Here is a 19,947-nt window from a genome sequence, read left to right on the forward strand (position 1 = left end):
CTTCATTAATATTGAGAATGCTGCCTGACCAGTCGCAAAGACCGCACAAATTATCGCAGAAAATGCAACTCGTTTCCGCTCGTCATACACTTTATCGATTGTTCCCGCTCTATCTCAGAGTTATCGTTCACGGCGGCGTTACACAACTGTGCGGCTACTCTGCCTGGCCTTGCCGCAGCCTGACGTAATACGAGCAGGGTCATGGACTCGGGAGACGATCTCCAGTGCTTCAGCGTTGAGCAGCGGGCGTTGTACAGGCAGCATCCGAGAGCCGCTCCGTTGTGCGTTGCTGCCCGTCAGAATAGATCTTTATCGTGCGCGGTGTGGTGTGGTGACAAGCAGTAGCGTTCCGTCGTCTTATGCGAAGACATGACGAGGAAACAGGTACGTCAAAGAAACATCCTGCGGAGGATAATCTAGTTTCGGTGTTGGTGGAAGACATGGCGTCTCGATCACGTTTGAAAAGCTAAAATTGTATGCCTGATATCTACCTTTCCAGAACCAGTAATATCCCCAGATATTTATTTTATTTTATTTTACTATCTTTTTATCAAGGTACCAAACATTACACCACAGAGAAAATATTGCTCCCACAATTAATACACGGACTTTGTTACGCACGCTTATGTAGCGATGCTGTCTCACAACTATGACCGGAATCGGGGCATATACAGTATTACGTCTCTTCCTGCGAGATTAAAACTGAATGCCCGGACCGTGATTCGAACCCGGATACTTCCTGTGGCGTGAGGCGTTCCCTGATTTATGGGCCAGGAACAGCGCTGCCAGCGTGGGGCCAGGTCCCATGTTCGAACCCCAGCCCCAAAAACACTTTCAACTCGACAAGAAGTTTCAGACAAGCGTCGACTCTTCTGCATAGTCATAGATTCATTCTGAGCTCACACTGTCGTCTTAAAATTACGTATAAAAGAATATATTAACATGCAGAGTGACGTATGTCCTCGGAATAGTGAAGCACCTTCAACACGGTAACAAAAGCAGGTCTTTATATTTACTAAGATGGTATCTGTATTTTGGGACATGTCCGAAAGAACAGATACCATCGGTGACCAAGCAGCTCGTTAGAATGAAATTACAATGAAATGAACACCCTCAGCTGCTCACGAGCGTTGACATACGTCAACGGGGACAGATAAAAGCGTGTGCCCCGACCGGAACTCGAACCCGGGATCTCCCGCTTACATGGCAGACGCTCTATCCATCTTAGCCACCGAGGACACAGAGAATTGCGCGACTGCAGGGACTTATCTCTGGCACGCCTCCCGCGAAACCCACATTCTCAATGTATTGTACCGCACTACATTGGTAGTGCCCCCGCCCATTATACTCATTACTCGCGGCGCGTTGCCGATTCCCGAGTTCGGGCACTATTTGTGCATTCGCACAGAAGAAGAAGATGGTCAAGTGGCCGGTGAGCCTTAACTATATATTTACTAAGATGGTATCTGTTTTTTCGGACATGTCCGATACACAATCGCTCGCTCGACGAAAGATCCGTACCCAAAGACAGGAAAGTTGCACAGGTCACATCAATATTCAAGAAAGGCAATAGGGCAAGTAATCTACTAAATTACAAGCCCATATCATCAACTTCGATATGCAGCACGATTTTGGAACATACATTATGTTCGAACTTTATGAGAACGGTGTACTGACATACAGTCAACGCGGATTTAGAAAACGTCGTTCTTGTGAAACGTAACTAGCTCTTTACTCATACGAAGTGTTGAGTGCTACTGAGAAGGGATTTCAAACTTATTCCGTATTTCTAGATTTTCAGAACGCTTCTGACACTGTACCACACAAGCAGCTTCTAGTTAAATTGCATGCTTATGGAATATCGTCTCAGTTATGTGACTAGATTCGTGATTTCCTGTCAGAGACGTCACAGTTCTTAACAATTGACGAAAAGTCGTTGACTAAAACAAAAGTGATTTCTGGCGTTCCCCAAGGTAGCGTTATAGGCCCTCTGTTGTTCCTTATTTAAGTAAAGGATTTGGAAGACAATCCGGGCAGCCGTCTTATCCTGTTTGCAGATGATGCTGTCGTTTATCGTCTTATAAAGTCATAAGAAGATCAAAACAAACTGCAAAACGATTTAGAAAAGATATCTGTATGGTGCAAAAATTGGCAATTGACCGCAAATAACGAAGAGTGTGAACTCATTCACATGAATGCTAAAAGCAATCCGTTAGACTTCTGTTACACGATACATCAGTCTAATCTCAATGCGGTAAATTTTACTAAACACCTAGGAATTACAATTACAAACAATTTAAATGGGGAAGATCACATAGAAAATATTGTGGGGAAGTCACACCGAAGACTGGCAGAACACTTAAAAAATGTGATCTGCTAGACTGCTTACACTGCGCTGGTCCGTCCTCTTTTGGAGTACTGCTGATCGGTGTGGGATCCTTACCAGATAGGATTGACGGATTACATCGAGAAATTTCAAAGAAAGGCAGCGCGTTTTGTGTTATCGGGAAATAGGGGAGAAGGAGTCACGGACATGATACAGGATTTGAGATGGACACCACAAAAGCTGTGGCCGAGCGGTTCTAGGCGCTTCAGTCCGCAACCGCGCTGCTACAACGGTCACAGGTTCGAATCCTGCCTCGGGCACGGATGTGTGTGATGTCCTTAGGTTATTTAGGTTTAAGTCGTTCTAAGTCTAGGGGACTGATGACCTCAGATGTTAAGTCCCATAGTGCTTAGAGCCATTTGAACTATTTTTGACCCCACTGAAACAAAGCCGTTTTTCGTTTCGGCGGAAACTTCTCACGAAATTTCAGGCATCAAATTTGTCCTCCGAATGACAAAATACGAATATTTTGTTGACGCCGACCTTGATGGGGAGAAACGATCATCATCATAAAATAAGGGAAATCAGAGCTCGTACGAAAAGATACAGATATTCGTTTTTTCCGCGCGATGGTCGAGAGTGGAATAACAGATAATTAGTGTGAAGGTGGTTCGATGAACCCTCTGCCAGGCAGTTGAGTGTGATTTGCAGAGGATCCATGTCGATGTATAAGGTACCAGACGCATTAAGTAGTAAATCTTTAACTGAAGGGGCAGAAAGGCGTATTACAGCAGACAACTTAACGTGAAGTATCCAGTGCAACGTACCTACAACAAATAAAGCCTATGATCATCTGTGAAAATGAACTCGATAAGCACCCTGAGCTATCAGTAATCGGAATCTAACCTGCATAACACTACGTGCATGTTGTATGAGCGTCAGTTTCAAACCCTCAACAGATCGTTACATGAAAAACTTGAAACTGACATTTCGTTAAGCTTTCTGACTGCGTACTTGAATAAGAATTTACAAGTGCTACAGAATCTGGCTTGTGCAACGAAATTTACTGGATTAGAGTACATGACATGTTGTGATGTGTTATTGTCTCTATTTTGGCCCTAAGTTTTGCACTCACCTCTTTAGATGACTACCTTTTCCCAAGTGGTTTAAGCAATTCGCAGCAGCATGCAGCTGCAGCGGCTAAAGCTTATTGTTACTAAGAATGAATTTAATAAAAAGCGGTTCGCTTGGGTCCTGTTAACTACTAAATAACTTGTAAGAAGGGATTTCATAAATTAATTCTATTTAAAAACTTCAGGAATCATCATGATCAATAATAGGTTGACAAGTATTAATATTGGCGAAATGCCTGACAACGACCTTATAAGTATCACTGATGGCTGAGTGCCAGATTAACAGATTATTTCAATTTCAAAGTTACATTAACATTCAATTACCACAGTATATTTATGATGTAGATGTGGACCATAATTATGATTATTTGCAGGATAAGTAGGCTTCTTTATTGCAAACTCGGACTACCAATCACGAGCCTAACCCTGTAATTGCGCTTTATGCTATGCTTGCGATTTTTACCTCTAATTCCATCTTCAAGGGTAGTTAAGCCCTCTAAATCTCTCCTGGCCACATAAATGAAATCAGGCCTTGAGTGCGGTAAGATCTGCCATCACCGACGTGAGGGCAGCGTGACACGTCTTCTGTCTCCGAGCTCTCGACCAACACTACTGAAATTTTACTCTCGCAGACAGACGTCGTCTCACAACAATGCTTAGAATCAGGCTCCCGTGTTTCGCCATCAGATTGTTACTATCGATATTTGAGTGCTTATTTATTTCCATAGAGAATCGCAAAATCTTACACAATGCAAGGAATAGTCTGGAGTTGTTTATATTTCGTTCCAGTTCCTGCGTCTCTTCCACTCGTATCTGACGTACTCCACCTGCATCAACGTTCATGTATTTGAGGTCGGGGAATTCTACTTTCAAATGATTTTGGAGTCGATTTTCCGGTAAAAATTATTTGCTCCGTGTGAAAATCGCATTTAGCTTCCTGGTTTACAAGACCGATGCTGTTGTTGATTTTCTCCACGCTCTTGCGGATTTGCCTGTTGTCTGACTTATTATTTGCTCTTACTATTTTTCATGTTTTATACATTCTTCAAGGGACAAAGCTAATGAATGTAATGTAATCAACAAGTTATACGAGCCCGAATAAGTACAGTACTGTTCGGTGTTTCGCTTTAACATGGTACAACTAATATTAAGAAACGTGTAAAGTTGTCTTCCTACTTTGCGATGTAGTAAGTAGTGGGGCTGTGTTGTCACAAGGCAGTAAGGTATCACTGAGCTGACCTTACCATTATTGTTGGTCGAACAGGCAGAATTAAGACTTTGGTTCAGTAAGTAAGGTGTAAATACCCAGTTCGAGTTAAAGTGAATGTGTCGGTACGAGAAAAGATAAAAGGTTTCATACGCCGCCAATTGTAGAACTTGTGTACCTGTGTACCTGTGTATCTGTGTCGCTGCGTGTTGATACGCAGTCTCAAGATGGAGGCGTTAACGGGAAGATGGTCGGCGTTTGCAGAGTGAAGTGTAGGTAGATTTTTAGCGTTTGAACAAAACATTAGTCAGTTGCACTTCATCGGCAACTAGTGGAAGTTTACGGGATGAGTATAGTGTCATGAAAACAGACGTGTGTTTGGTGCCAGGAATTTGATAAATGCAGAACGGATAGGCGAGACGGGGAAAGACCATGACGTCTTGAGATGACAACTAGGGCCGTGTCGAATAGTTCCCTCGAGACGACCGTCGCATTCACGAGAGGCAGACTACGCACCGGCTGCACAGCTGCGCACAGCTCCACACGGAGTAGCAGATATCGCGCCACGGCACCCTGGACTAGCGGGAGGCGTGTTATCGCTGGGCACTGCGGCAGCTCCCAGGCGGAAACAGAGCGAAGCCGTTGGAAACTGACTCTCCACCACCTGATGCGGTCTCAGGCGCAGGGTGGTCCTCCATTCCCGCACCGTATCGTCACAGGGCACGAATCGTGTCTCGATCACATGACTCTACATCTACATCTACATTTATACTCCGCAAGCCACCCAGCGGTGTGTGGCGGAGGGCACATTACGTGCCACTGTCATTACCTCCCTTTCCTGTTCCACTCGCCTATGGTTCGCAGGAAGAACGACTGCCGTGCGCGCTCGAATCTCTCTAATATTACATTCGTGATCTCCTCGGGAGGTATAAGTAGGGGGAAGCAATATATTCGATACCTCATCCAGAAACGCACCCTCTCGAAACCTGGACAGCAAGCTACACCGCGATGCAGAGCGCCTCTCTTGCAGAGTCTGCCACTTGAGTTTGCTAAACATCTCCGTAACGCTATCACGCTTACCAAATAACCCTGTGACGAAACGCGCAGCTCTTCTTTGGATCTTCTCTATCTCCTCTGTCAATCCGACCTGGTACGGATCCGACACTCATGAGCAATACTCAAGTATAGGCCGAACGAGTGTTTGGTAAGCCACCTCCTTCGTTGATGGACTACATTTTCTAAGGACTCTCCCAATGAATCTCAGCCTGGCACCCGCCTTACCAACAATTAATTTTATGTGACCATTCCACTTCAAATCGTTCCGTACGCATGCTCCCAGATATTTTACGGAAGTAACTGCTCCCAGTGTTTGTTCCGCTATCATATAATCATACAATAAAGAATCCTTCTTTCTATGTATTCGCAATACATTACATTTGTCTATGTTGAGGATCAGTTGCCACTCCCTGCACCAAGAGCCTATCCGCTGCAGATCTTCCTGCATTTCGCTGCAATTTTCTAATGCTGCAACTTTTCTGTATACTACAGCATCATCCGCGAAAAGCCGCATGGAACTTCCGACACTATCTACTAGGTCATTTACATATATATTGTGAAAAGCAATGGTCCCATAACACTCCTCTGTGGTACGCTAGAGGTTACTTTAACGTCTGTAGACGTCTCTCCATACAAAACAACATGCTGTGTTCTGTTTGCTAAAAACTTTTCAATCCAGCCGTACACCTGGTCTTATATTCCGTAGGCTCTTACTTTGTTTATCAGGCGACAGTGCGGAACTGTATCGAACGCCTTCCGGAAGTCAAGGAAAATAGCATCTACCTGGGAGCCTGTATCTAATATTTTCTACGTCTCATGAACAAATAAAGCAAGTTGAAAATATTTTCTGGGTCTCATGAACAAATAAAGCGAGTTGAGTCTTACACGATCGCTGTTTCCGGAATCCATGTTGATTCCTACAGAGTAGGTTCTGGGTTTCCAGAAATGACATGATACGCGAGCAAAAAACTTGTTGTAAAATTCCACAACAGATCGATGTCAGAGGTATAGGCCTATAGTATGGCGCATTTGCTCGACGACCCTTCTTGAAAACTGGGACTACCTGTGCTCTTTTCCAATCATGTGGAACCTTCCGTTCCTCTAGAGACTTGCGGTACACGGCTGTTAGAAGGGGGGCAATTTCTTTCGCTCCCGTGATGAAGAGAGTATCAGCTGTACCATTACCTCATTTCCACCTAACTGTTGTGTTGTAGAATTAATTTAGTTATTTCGTATAAGCCAGTGTCGATTACTACGTGTGGTTTGAAATACGCGCGCAGGCGTCGGTAGCAACCTACAATAATGATAATGTAAAGTAGCAGTTTAAACTCTGAATATTGTTTCTGGAACGCCACGTATATCTTGAGCGGGAGTAAATGCGTCTTAAATATACATAGCGTGCCGTAATCTGAATACGTAGGCAGAAAGTTATTTATTTTTAATGGAAATGTACGCTCTCTTTCAACAAATGACAACGTAACGTAACCTGCAACTAACCTATAGAGTAAATATCTCTGGAGTGAGCATTGCGTTCTGCGCATGTTGTTAACATTGAAAAAGGATTGTCACGTGTTTTCGGGACTTCGCTGGGCGTGTGTGCTTTCCGCAGAGTTTGAAGTTTATAATATCAAGAGTTTTTTTGTGTTTTCACCGTTTGTTGATAGTGTAATAGCGATGTAAATTACTGTTGTTGCTACTGATGCACAGAAAAATATGTGAAAGGAAGGATAGTAACTTTTCATGGGTACTATGTTTAAAAATTTCGAGATGCATTATAACTACAGCTTGATTATGTAGACCTATTTTTCTACGATTTTATGACTATATAATAGATATTACGGCTCGTACAAAAGCTTACAAACAACCGCTTCCTCTTGTAAATTTGCTAGTGGAACAGGAAAAGGAATGGTTAGTTGTTTCAGCAAATACTATCTCCCATGCAGAGTGAAGTGTAGGTAGATTTTTAGCGTTTGAACAAAACATTAGCCAGTTGCACTTCATCGGCAACTAGTGGAAGTTTACGGGATGAGTATAGTGTCATGAAAACAGACGTGTGTTTGGTGCCAGGAATTTGATAAATGCAGAACGCATAGGCGAGACAGGGAAAGACCATGACGTCTTGAGATGACAACTAGGGCCGTGTCGAATAGTTCCCTCGAGACGACTGTCGCATTCACGAGAGGCAGACTACAGGGAATGGTTAGTTGTTTCAGCAAATACTATCTCCCATGCATTTATCAGTGACTTGTCGATTATGTATATAGATTTGAAAGACGGGAGACAAATAAATTCAATAGAGAGGGAGTCTGTAATTGTCTTCGTATAATATGTGTGCCCAAACCTTTTTGTTTGCTATAAAGTTACAGTAGGAGGCCGTGTTAATTGTGTCTAGGACATGGAGAATGATTATGTGTTATCTATATTTTAGTTTACATGACCAACTGTATTTGCTTTACAGTACATTTATTCTCCGATCGCCTTTTTCTTTCCTTCTTACTCAGTCTACTATTTATTTAATAAACTGGGAGCAAGTACGTAAAATGCGTTAAATAAACACTTCAAAGTGTCACCAGTAAGAAAAATTGTGTTTTAGGTCGCAAAAACGAGAAAATAAATACGCAGAAATAGCAGAAAAAAGGACGAATTATCAGGGATATAATCGCTAATGCGTGGCAAATTCGGTGTTTTTCAGACACTTGCAAAAGTACTAGCGTACTGTAAAGTCGTTTTGCAAGACTATCACTGAAAAAATGTACGTCATGTTCTGTGATACTATAAAGTGCCGTATCATACCGAAAACTACCAAAACTCGAGTGCATCTGAACTCTGACACCTATCGCAAAGAAGCAGAATGCAATATCACTTGCCCTTAAAAGTTACGTAGCTGGTTTATTCCCGGTATCAAATGGATACTGTTAAAATGTCTGCGCAACATACATAAATAATCCACGACAAGTACGAAAAGAATCCGTCTGTACTATGGATGTAGTGGCATTCGAAATATACAGGGCGCTATACCGACAAGCACCCGACGTCCCGAGAACACGTGACCAGGCTGGCAATGTATGTTAACACAAACTCCGTTCTGCGCATGCTCACTCCAGAGATATTTACTCTATGAACTAACCCAACGATAATATAGAGCATGAAGTGATTCCTGTTTCCAGCAAATCAATCTAATGTTACTCAGAAAGAAAGAATGATACAAACATTTGTGTATTATTGAAATAATTGAAAAGAATTTCTTTAACTTTATCTCTTTAAGAATTGAGTTAGCATTTAATCCTTTGAATTAACTGAAAATATTTTAAACCAGAGGTGAAGCCTCACCTAAGCCTTGCGGTGTTAAATCTCTGAATAAGTTTCGCAATAAAAAATATTCACTACCTTGAATATTGAAAACTGACTGTAAAAATGCATATAAACAGTTAGAATTATTTTCCTTTGCGAGTGAAGCTCGCAAACACTGAAATATTCTTTTGGAACGCGTAATGGCGGACTCAGCGCCACCCAAACAGTCGAAGCGAGATGGGCAATCGACAGCAACATTATTATTATAATTTTTAAACAAATTTCACGTGGAGGGAGAAATATTTCTGAAACGAAACATAAGATACTTTCAATTAACAATATGTTATAGCTTTATAGCTCATACAGACATAGACCTGCTAGGCGAGAGGGAACAAACAGGCGAAAAACAGGGAACAAACAGGGGCGAGTGACATGGCTCTTGTGTATATATATTGCACTTGCAGTTCCATGCTTTCATGGAACGTATTGAAATATCATATTCCTTATCTCTGCGATTAATGGAAAATATTGACAATATTAGTCACAAAATATTACCAGACTTGTAGAATGACTCATAATATTACAGGAATTACTTTCTTGGTTACATTACATTCATATCAGTTGAATAAATCGCGTCACAAATTAGATAGGCTTCCAGGTGACGCCAAACAGTATCATCGAGACAACCCTAGTCTTACTCCGTGGCAAGTTCGAAACAACGTTATCCTCCAAGAAAGTTGTCGCCGCAGTCTTTTGCGACAGGTGGCGTGCCTTTGCTTTATACCCTCGTCGATGGAGAGACCCCGAATGCTGGCAGTTACTGTGCCACGTTGGAACAGTAGCTGGAGACGATTCGGAGAAAACGGCTTTGATAACGTGTCCTGTTGTTGCACGATAACGCCCGGCCACGAGCGGCCTCGGTTGTGTGTGATTTGCTCCGGCGTTTACGATGGGCAGTACTGCAAAACCCACCGCACAGACCAGATTTTGCACCAGTAGAATCTCATCGCTTCGAACCGCTAGGGAAACAATTGGCCCGACACCACTTCAGAAACGATGACCACATTCCGGGTGTCGTTAAGTAACTGACCGCTAGACTTGGATCCTCATTTTCTTCATGTTAGTTTGACAGACTGCTTTATCGATGGAACAATAACGCTTAAGACAGTCCTAGCGGCGAAACGCTGTAACAAAAGACCGCGCGCAGAATTACAGTTTCGTTGGGTCTTGATGCTTGGTTGCTATTTCAGCTAGGAACGTGGGGTAAAAAGTTTTTGGTGTAGCCCGGACAAGCGGTCATTTGTATAGCCGTTTGAACATCCATCTTACTGTAGCTATGTTACTGTACATTAGGCAAGTTATGAACGACGAACCGGATTTGACGCCCAGGCAAAACGAATCGATGAACTCCTTCCGCGAAATATTTTAACTGGGCTGGAATTAATGCTCAGCTAATGGCACTATTGGTATTGTTCACCGTTTGGATTTTACGTACAAAAACAGTCACACTTCAACCACGCTGACTGGAGCGAGACTGATGGTTCATACTTGGTCCACGGGTGTGCTGGACCTTGGTCTACGATCAGTTTCAACTGTATGAAAAATCTTGCTTCGTTTGGATTTCACGTGCCAAAAACAGGTTTTCCTGGGAGGTTTTGACGCACTTCAGTTCTATATTTTAAACCTGTACGAATTGTTCCAAACTTTGCACGAAGGTAGATAAAAGGATAAAGTCATAAGGAATTATTTTATCGAATAATCTTTATTCGGTTTAAAGTTGAGCTAAATGTATCACGTATAATTTGTTCTTATGTGAACGGAATGTGCGGAAACGATATAAAGTGGATCAAATAAATAAAAAATGCATTCCGTTAAAATCGAACACTCGCTTTCAAAAATCTAGCTTCATTCGTATTTTAAGTGCAAAAACACGTTTTTGTGAGTTTTTTTCACGCGCTCCACTTATATGTTTCAAACTTGTGCGAATCGGTTCAAATTTTGTAAGAGGGTAGACAAATACATGTAATTAAGGGTAGACAAATACATGTAATTAATGGTTGTCCTGTCGGTTTGTGAAAGCTTTATCCGTTGCCACGATATAAGCAATATGGTTCGGAAGACAATAAAAAAGAACCTATACCGGATTAGTCAACGAAAATCTACATCGGTCGCCAAGCTAAGGCGGACTAATGTCAAAATTATGGTACAATAAAAGCTGGGGACCAGAATGAAAACAGCTCTTACCATAGCGCAAGAAAAAGTCGAATACGTCCTGGGTGGAGTTAGGTATGTAACAGACTTATCTGGCCGCTTCAAAGACATTTAAATCAAAACATTTTGAGATAGTCGCGCTTTCTCTAAGTTAACCCTAATTCCCCTGCGCAGTGAGCTGTCTTGGCTGCAAGGTGTTGGCACAGTGCATCTTGCAATTTATGGGCTAAAGTCCCTGATCCCGTCCCAAAATCCAAAGGATTCGCCAGCCTTAGTAAACAAGGCATGTGTTATGTTATACGACGTGACACACTTTTCTTGACAGGGCGCTTTGTATTACATGACATGAGTGCAAATACTTACTGGTAAAAACTTCGAGTATATCAAGATGTTTTGATTTAAATGTCCTTGAAGCTATCAGATAAGCCAGAAAGTTAGTCTGTTTCTCTTACATCCCTAACTCTGCTCAGGATATATTCGCCTTTTTTGTAGTGTGAGACGAGCCTTTTTTAGTTCTGGTACACATTATGTTCCGGTTTTGGATATAGACGGATATGTCGCCTTCTCAGTTACAACGAGTAAGAATCGTATCTCACGTACTGTAATGTTTCTTAAGGCAATGGTGTACGCCGTACGCTAACGTTCACAGGTTCAACTTTCATTGGTTCCACCACATTCAGGATGGAAATTAATCAAGTGAACTCGGCGGCCAGTCATACGTTTGGATTGACCTGTTGGTCCAGTTCCGTTAGCCACGTGTCACTAAGACCTGCTGTAGGGCGAGATAAACAACGGTTTTATGGCCGTCGCACAAAAACTGGCACCAAAGCTCATGAATATAAGTGCTTCTAGGATAAGATGAAGCTGGAAGCAGTGATGTAGTTGTCCGCTGGAATAAAAGATCGACACTGGAGAAATACGGGTGTTTTATTCACACACGTTATCTTGCAAACTATAGGCGCAGGCGAGCAGGTAAGTTTCCTCTTTTTCATTTCCGACAGGCGTGCGACATAGTAACACATAATGAGCTAACAACTGAGATACGGTCATACGGAGTATCGTTACAGGTACATTGGTTCGAAGAATTTTTAACTACTAGGACCCTGTTCGTTATTCTTGACGGCGAACGTTCAACTGAAACGAATGTTGACATTTGGTGTGTGAAAGGGGGCACCTAATGTTAGCGATACGCATTCAAAAACGTTAACACGTTACTGACGGGATTGGGATTTAAATATTCTTTCGTGTTAAAAGAATTTCTTGCTAAAAGATGCCAGCAAGAAACAACAACAGGGAATTTTGGATAGGGAAAATTCCATTACAGTGCTGTAATTCGAGTTGAATGTTTTCTTTTTACTTTTGTGCACAGTCTTGCAATGTTTTAGAAATGACCATATCTTTCGGATGAGATGTATTTATTCGCAACCGCGATTTCGACTTATTACGTCATTCTCATCTGATAGCTCACTATCAAGTACGTCGATTCATAATCGCTGCTTTCCACAGAACAGCGTATTCGTGTCAACCACGTCTGCATATTCCGTATGCATAATAAGTGCAGCGTCCCTTTATATAGATGACGAAGACCACCGTCTTAAAATGCAAGTTGTTGTTGTTGTGGTCTTCAGTCCAGAGACTGGTTTGAGGCAGCTCTCCATGCTGCTCTATCCTGTGCAAGCTTCTTCATCTCCCAGTACCTACTTCAACCTACATCCCTCTCAATCTGTTTAGTGTATTCATCTCTTGCTCTCCCTCTACGATTTTTATCCACCACGCTGCCCTCCATTACTAAATTGGTGATTCCTTGATGCCTCAGAATATGTCCTACGAACCGATCCCTTCTTCTTGTCAAATTGTGCCACAAATTTCTCTTCTCCCCAGTTCTATTCAATACTTTCTCATTAATTATGTGATCTACCCTTAATATGGATATGGAGTATGAAAGCGAGGTTGACATGAGGCCAGAGTCCTCTGAAAAGGAAAGATTATGGATCGACAAACTTCATAGTGATCTGTCCCTTGAGAATGGAGTAACAAGTCGAAATAAAAAAAAATGCAAATGGCTATGAGCAGTATGGGACTTAACTTCTGAGGACATCAGTCCCCTAGAACTTAGGACTACTTAAACCTAACTAACCTAAGGACATCACAAACATCCATGCCCGAGGCAGGATTGGAACCTGCGACCACGACCGGCACAGGTCGAAATAGCGACTGTCAATAAACACATTTAATAACAGTGCAGATGGAAAATATCGTCATTTCTAAGAAAAAGTATTTCGCTTTCCCGCTAAAATATCATCTTTCAGGTACGTTCTACGTTATGAACAACCTGGTAGACTATGGCAAGGAGAGGTGGATTACAGAGTGGTGCAGGAACAGCTGTGGAGGAAAGCTGGCCAGGAGCAGAAGCGATTAGCGAACAAGTTGGCAAAGCAAACAGAAGACTTACTTAACTTGTGTTACTCGAAGCAAAGGAAGGCGCATTATAAATACTGCAGCAGTAAATAGAATTCAGCTCTGAACATCGACAAGCATGAGGCTCTCTGATCTAAAGCACGCACGATGCTGTCGGAGCCGAGACTAGGCTGCAGAAAGATTAAGGAAAGACAAGCCTACCTTTCTCTCATTTCTAGACTTAGAGAAAGCTTTTGACGATGTTGACTGGAATACTCTGTTTCAAATTCTAAAGGTGGCAGGGGTAAAATACAGGGAGCGAAAGGCTATTTACAATTTGTAAAGAAACCAGATGGCAGTTATAAAAGTCGAGGGGCATGAAAGGGAAGCAGTGGTTGGGAAGGGAGTGAGACAGGGCTGTAGCCTCTCCCCGATGTTACTCAATCTGTATATTGAGCAAGCAGAAAAGGAAACAAAAGAAAAATTCGGAGTAGTTATTGAAATCCATGGAGAAGAAATAAAAACTTTGAGGTTCGCTGCTGACATTGTAATTCTGTCAGCGACAGCGAGGGACTTACAAAGAGCAGTTGAACGGAATGGACAGTGTGTCTTGAAAGGAGGATATAAGATGGTTTAAATGGTTCAAATGGCTCTGAGCACTATGGGACTTAACTGCTGTGGTCATCAATCCCCTAGAACTAAGAACTAATTAAACCTAACTAACCTAAGGACATCACACACATCCATGCCCGAGGTAGGATTCGAACCCGCGACCGTAGCGGTCGCACGCTTCCATACTGTAGCGCCTAGAACCGCTTGGCCACTGCGGCCGGCGATATAAGATGAACATCAACAAAAGCAAAACGAGGATAACATAACGGAATGTAGTCGAATTAAGTCGGGTGGTGCTGAGGGAATTAGATTGGGAAATGAGACACTTAAAGTAGTAAAGGAGTTTTGCTATTTGGGGAGCAAAATAACTGATGATGGTCGAAGTAGAGAGGATATAAAATGTAGACTGGCAATGGCAAGGAAAGCGTTTCTGAAGAAGAGAAATTTGTTAACATCGAGTATAGATTTAAGTGTCAGGAAGTCGTTTCTGAAAGTATTTGTATGGAGTGTAGCCGTGTATGGAAGTGAAACATGGACAATTAATAGTTTGGACAAGAAGAGAATAGAATCTTTCGAAATGTGGTGCTACAGAAGAATGTTGAAGATTAGGTGGGTAGATCACGTAACTAATGAGGTGGTGTTGAATAGGATTGGGGAGAAGAGAAGTTTGTGGCACAACTGGACCAGAAGAAGGGATCGGTTGGTAGGACATGTCCTGAGGCATCAAGGGATCACCAATTTAGCATTGGATGGCAGCGTGGTGGGTAAAAATCGTAGGGGGAGACCAAGAGATGAATACACTGCGCAGATTCAGAAGGATGTAGGTTGCAGTAAGTACTGGGAGATGAAGAAGCTTGCACAGTATAGGGTAGCACGGAGAGCTGCATCAAACCAGTCTCAGGACTGAAGACCACAACTACATCATATGACAAGGGCAGGGGCCGCTCGTGGTACGGAGTCCCGGGGATGTGGCTCAGCAGGCGCGCGCCATTGAGTCCACCGACTCCACACGACGTGTATCGGCATCTGACAGAAACTTGCAATTCCTTTGCCAACTTTGACGCCCTCCGGGTGATGTCAACGGGTGACACCACATTCTACACACTGAAGGTCTATATACAACACATTATCGCAATTATGGGAAAAATCGTTATTTTAGTGCAGTCTCTGTTTTCTTCAACATAAAATTTAGGAGAATATGTTCAATATCGTCGTCCTTTCATTCATTTCGCCATTACAATGGGCATCTGAATATCCATGCAAAATGTTCATAATGTTTCGCAGTGCCAAAAGGAAAATAAAATCTTAATCCCATTCGCCAATATGTCGCCGTTTGTGTATACACCATTTTTAGAGCTTTGAAGAATCGTAATCGGCGATTTAGATATATCGTCATCAACTACACAAAACTTGTGCTATTATAATATTGCACGCTGTAGACCGAGGTGACAGAAGTTATGGGATAGCGATACGATATGCAGGTACACAAATGGCGGTAGTATCGCGTGCACAAGGTGTAAAAAGTCCGTGCAGTTGGCGGACTGTCATTTGTACTCGGGTGGTTCACGTGAAAAGCGTTCTGGCGTGATTATGATGGTACGACGGGAATTAACAGAGTTTGAGTGCAGAATGGTAGTTGGGACTAGACGCATGGGACATTTTATTTCGGAAGTCTTTAGGGAATTCGTGCCAAGGGTGTGCCGTGTGTACCACACTTCAAGCACCGCCTCTCACCACGGACAACACGGTGGCCGACGGGCTTCACTTGACGACCGAGACCAGCAGCGTAGAGTTGTCAGCGCAAACAGGGCAGCAACACTGTGTGAAATAAGCGCAGAAATCAATGCGGGACGTACAACGAACGTTTTCATTAGGAGAGTGCGGCGAAATTTGGCATTAACAGGCTATGGCAGTAGACGACTGGCGTGAGCGTCTTTCTAAGAGCACGACACCACCTGCTGTGCGTCTCGTGGGCTCATGACGATATCCATTGGAGCCCGGACGACCGGAAAGCCCTGGGCTTGTGAGATAAGTCCCGATTTCAGTTGGTAAGAACTGATGGTAGGGTTTGAGTCTGGCACAGACCCCACGAAGTCATGGATCCAGGTTGTCAACAAGGCAGTTGGAGCTAACATCCCATGGATGTTCGGGCTCGCATGCGGTTCCTCTCCGTAGAAATGTCTTGGCTCGAACGCGTCTAGGGGTTGAACCGTACATGTCGCATTACACGCCCTAAATTAGGCACTTGTGACCCTTTGGTTAAATTGTCTGGCTGATGGCAAGTTTGCGAAATACAAAGGTAACATAACATACAGAGGGGTCCAAAAAAAATGTATCCACCGTTTAAAAGTCCATTACTTGCTAACTAATTGACGGAGTTGTCTCATTTTTGGTGAAAGTGTAGTTTAAAGTCCAACTTAAAGATATCACTGTAGGTGTTCAAAATGGTCACGATTAACATCCACAGACAAACGATGCCGCCGAACTGCAGCACGAACTACTGACTGCAACGTGTCCATTTGGATATTTGCACATGATTGTACGATGGATTCTCAAAGTTCATCCAATGTGCGTGGCGTTTGTCGATAAACGACGTCCTTTAGTGTTCCCCACAGGTAAAAGTCCAGAGGAGCTAGGTCTGGGGAACGTGGTGGATACTCCACAGCACCTCTACGGCCTATCCATCTTCCTGGTAGATTTTCGTCGAGATACGCCCTAAAACGATTTTGGTAGTGGGCTGGGGCACCATCTTGTTGAAAGTAAACTATTCCGTCTCCATACAAGTCTCGGATGGCAGGTAAAATGGATGTCTGAAGCTTCTGAAGGTACACCTCACCGGTAACAGTGCCGTCAAAGAAGAATGGCCCCGGTAAGAAAACCCGCACCACACATTTACTCCTGGCAAATTCACGGTTTTGTCTACATTGACGTTCGGATTTTCGGCGGCCCGGTAGATGCAATTGTGGCGATTTACTGTACCACTGAGTTTGAACTGTGCCTCGTCAGACCACACAATCATCTCTGCAAACTTCATCGTTGCGCACCATGTTATTAAACCACTCGCAGTACTCCATTCTACGCCGAACGCTTGAGCGACTCACTCCAGTTTCACGGGCACACTGTCTCACAGACTTCTGTGGTGAGCGAGTGAATTGTTGTAACACACGACGGGAGTTAGTTGGACTTGTTACTGTTACACGTCCCCCAGATCGTTGTTTGTGTACATCTTTAACACAGCCTTAGGCTTCAAACTTGTCTCGAATGCGACGAATCGTTAAACGTGTCGGTTGCTCTGTTTGATACTCATTTCGCCATTACCGTTGAACCTCATTAATGTTTTCGTACTTAAAATACCACTTCAAAACTGACTTCCTTTCATCGAATGTAAGCCTTGCGCCAACTATGTTTACGCGAGTAATTAGGTGCAACTAAGAACAAAACACCGACTATCTGGTGACAGCCATCTGACAAAACAAAACAACGCAATACAACGCTTGTGTGGCGATTGCCGGAACTACAACCTATTACGCTACCAAAGATGAGACAACTCCGTCAATTAGTTTGCCAGTTATGGACTTTTAAACAGTGGATACATTTTTCGGACCCCTCTATATATAACATACAACATATATAACAGTAATAATAATAATATCGGGAACTAAATTAACGACCCATAAATGTAGACCACACAGTTGCGATTTGGTTAGAATAATGTTCATTCAGAAAGCAAACTACCAGCGGAAGTGGTCGTATTTAGAGTTACTGTTACACTCGAACGCATATCCATTTGACACAGTTCGATCATTCACAATCTCATCGCGAAATACAAGTCTAATATTCCACCTCGTTGTTGTTGTTGTTGTTGTCTTCAGTCCTGAGACTGGTTTGATGCAGCTCTCCATGCTACTCTATCCTGTGCAAGCTTCTTCATCTCCCAGTACTTACTGCAACCTACATCCTTCTGAATCTGCTTAGTGTATTCATCTCTTGGTCTCCCTCTACGATTTTAACCTCCACGCTGCCCTCCAATGCTAAATTTGTGATCCCTTGATGCCTCAGAAGATGTCCTACCAACCGGTCCCTTCCTCTTGTCAAGTTGTGCCACAAACTCGTCTTCTCCCCAATCCTATTCAATAACTCCTCATTAGTTATGTGATCTACCCATCTAATCTTCAGCATTCTTCTGTAGCACCACATTTCGAAAGCTTCTATTCTCTTCTTGTCCAAACTATTTATCGCCCATGTTTCACTTCCATACATGGCTACACTCCATACAAATACTTTCAGAAACGACTTCCTGACACTTAAATCTATACTCGATGTTAACAAATTTCTCTTCTTCAGAAACGCTTTCCTTGCCATTGCCAGTCTACATTTTATATCCTCTCTACTTCGACCATCATCAGTTATTTTGCTCCACAAATAGCAACTTATTCAATCATTAGCTAAAAAAATACTTGTTGTAATGTTGGGAGTCCACACCAGGCGCGCGGCTGCTCACCGCCCAGAGACTAAGTCCCGCGATACCACGCAACGCGAAATTTTCTAAGTCGTTTCATCTCTCAGCAACCTAAACACCGACAGCCCGCTTCCGCGTCTCCGCCAGCACTGTCTGTTTTTGGTGTCACCAGCCGAACTGTCCTCCTTGGTGTCTCGACCAGAACTGTCCCTCTCTGCCCGTGTCCGGCCGTGTTTTCCGCGCACGTCGAACATCGTCACTCAACTGACTAGGGCAGTTCCCTTTCCTGAACCGTTCATCTGATTGACTACGGCTTATTCTACATTATTTTTCATTTTCAAAGCTTGACCACTTTCACGTTCTAAATAAAGTAATAATGATATCCATTAGATATTGAACGTTAAATTCTGTTACATAAAACCAATATAATATCCTTCTAAACTTTGAATGTCACGGCCAGTAGCCTTGCACCAATGTGCTTTCTGATAAATAAATAAAGAACTAAAGTAACTATTATGCACTAAACTTTACAACAAGTATTCTATTACCTAATGATTGAATAAGGTGTCAAGCTGTCATCGCACACTACAGTGCTTAGGACCCAGTAGACAACAGACACCTGTGAGTTTCGCCATCTCGTGGTGAATCTGCGCCCTTTGAGGCACGCGGACCTGGACGACAGGGTTCGTTTCACAGTTCCTGTAGGCTGACTCTTTTGGCCAAATATTTAAATGAAAGCGCAATGCTCGTTAAGTTACACCACTATGCAAGCTGATGGTGGTTCCACAATGTTGTGGACCGTGTTCAATGCAATGGACTAGGTCATTGACTGGAAATGGTTATTTTCGACTGCTTGTAGACTATTTACAGCCATTCGTGCACTTTATATTCTCAAACCCCCCTCCATGAACCATAGACCTTGCCGTTTGTGGGGAGGCTTGCGTGCCTCAGCGATACAGATAGCCGTACCGTAGGTGCAACCACAGCAGGGTGGTATCTGTTGAGAGGCCAGACAAACGTATGGTTCCTGAAGAGGGGCAGCAGTCTTTTCAGTAGTTGCAGGGGCAACAGTCTGGATGATTGACTGATCTGGCCTTGTAAGACTAACAAAAGCAAAACTAGGGTAATGGAATGTAGTCGAATTAAGTCGGGTGAAGCTGTGGGAATGAGATTAGGAAATGAGACACTTAAAGTAGTAAAGGAGTTTTGCTATTTGGGGAGCAAAATAACTGATGATGGTCGAAGTAGAGACGAT

The 19,947-nt window shown here is 43.0% G+C and overlaps 1 protein-coding gene across 5 annotated transcripts in view; it reads left to right on the top strand.

The window, feature by feature from the left end:
* The first annotated feature begins 234 nt into the window (after positions 1-234).
* Positions 235-19,947, top strand: part of LOC126100421 (UDP-glucosyltransferase 2-like) — a 206,339-nt gene continuing 186,626 nt past the window's right edge. For all 5 annotated transcript variants that reach the window (XM_049911027.1, XM_049911026.1, XM_049911025.1 and 2 more), the window contains exon 1: positions 235-384. In XM_049911027.1, the coding sequence (XP_049766984.1) occupies positions 370-384 (15 nt within the window). In that variant the 5' untranslated portion in view covers positions 235-369. The remainder of the gene's footprint in view (positions 385-19,947) is intronic.

Source organism: Schistocerca cancellata, chromosome 9 (genome assembly GCF_023864275.1).
Source record: "Schistocerca cancellata isolate TAMUIC-IGC-003103 chromosome 9, iqSchCanc2.1, whole genome shotgun sequence".
Classification (NCBI taxonomy): domain Eukaryota; kingdom Metazoa; phylum Arthropoda; class Insecta; order Orthoptera; family Acrididae; genus Schistocerca; species Schistocerca cancellata.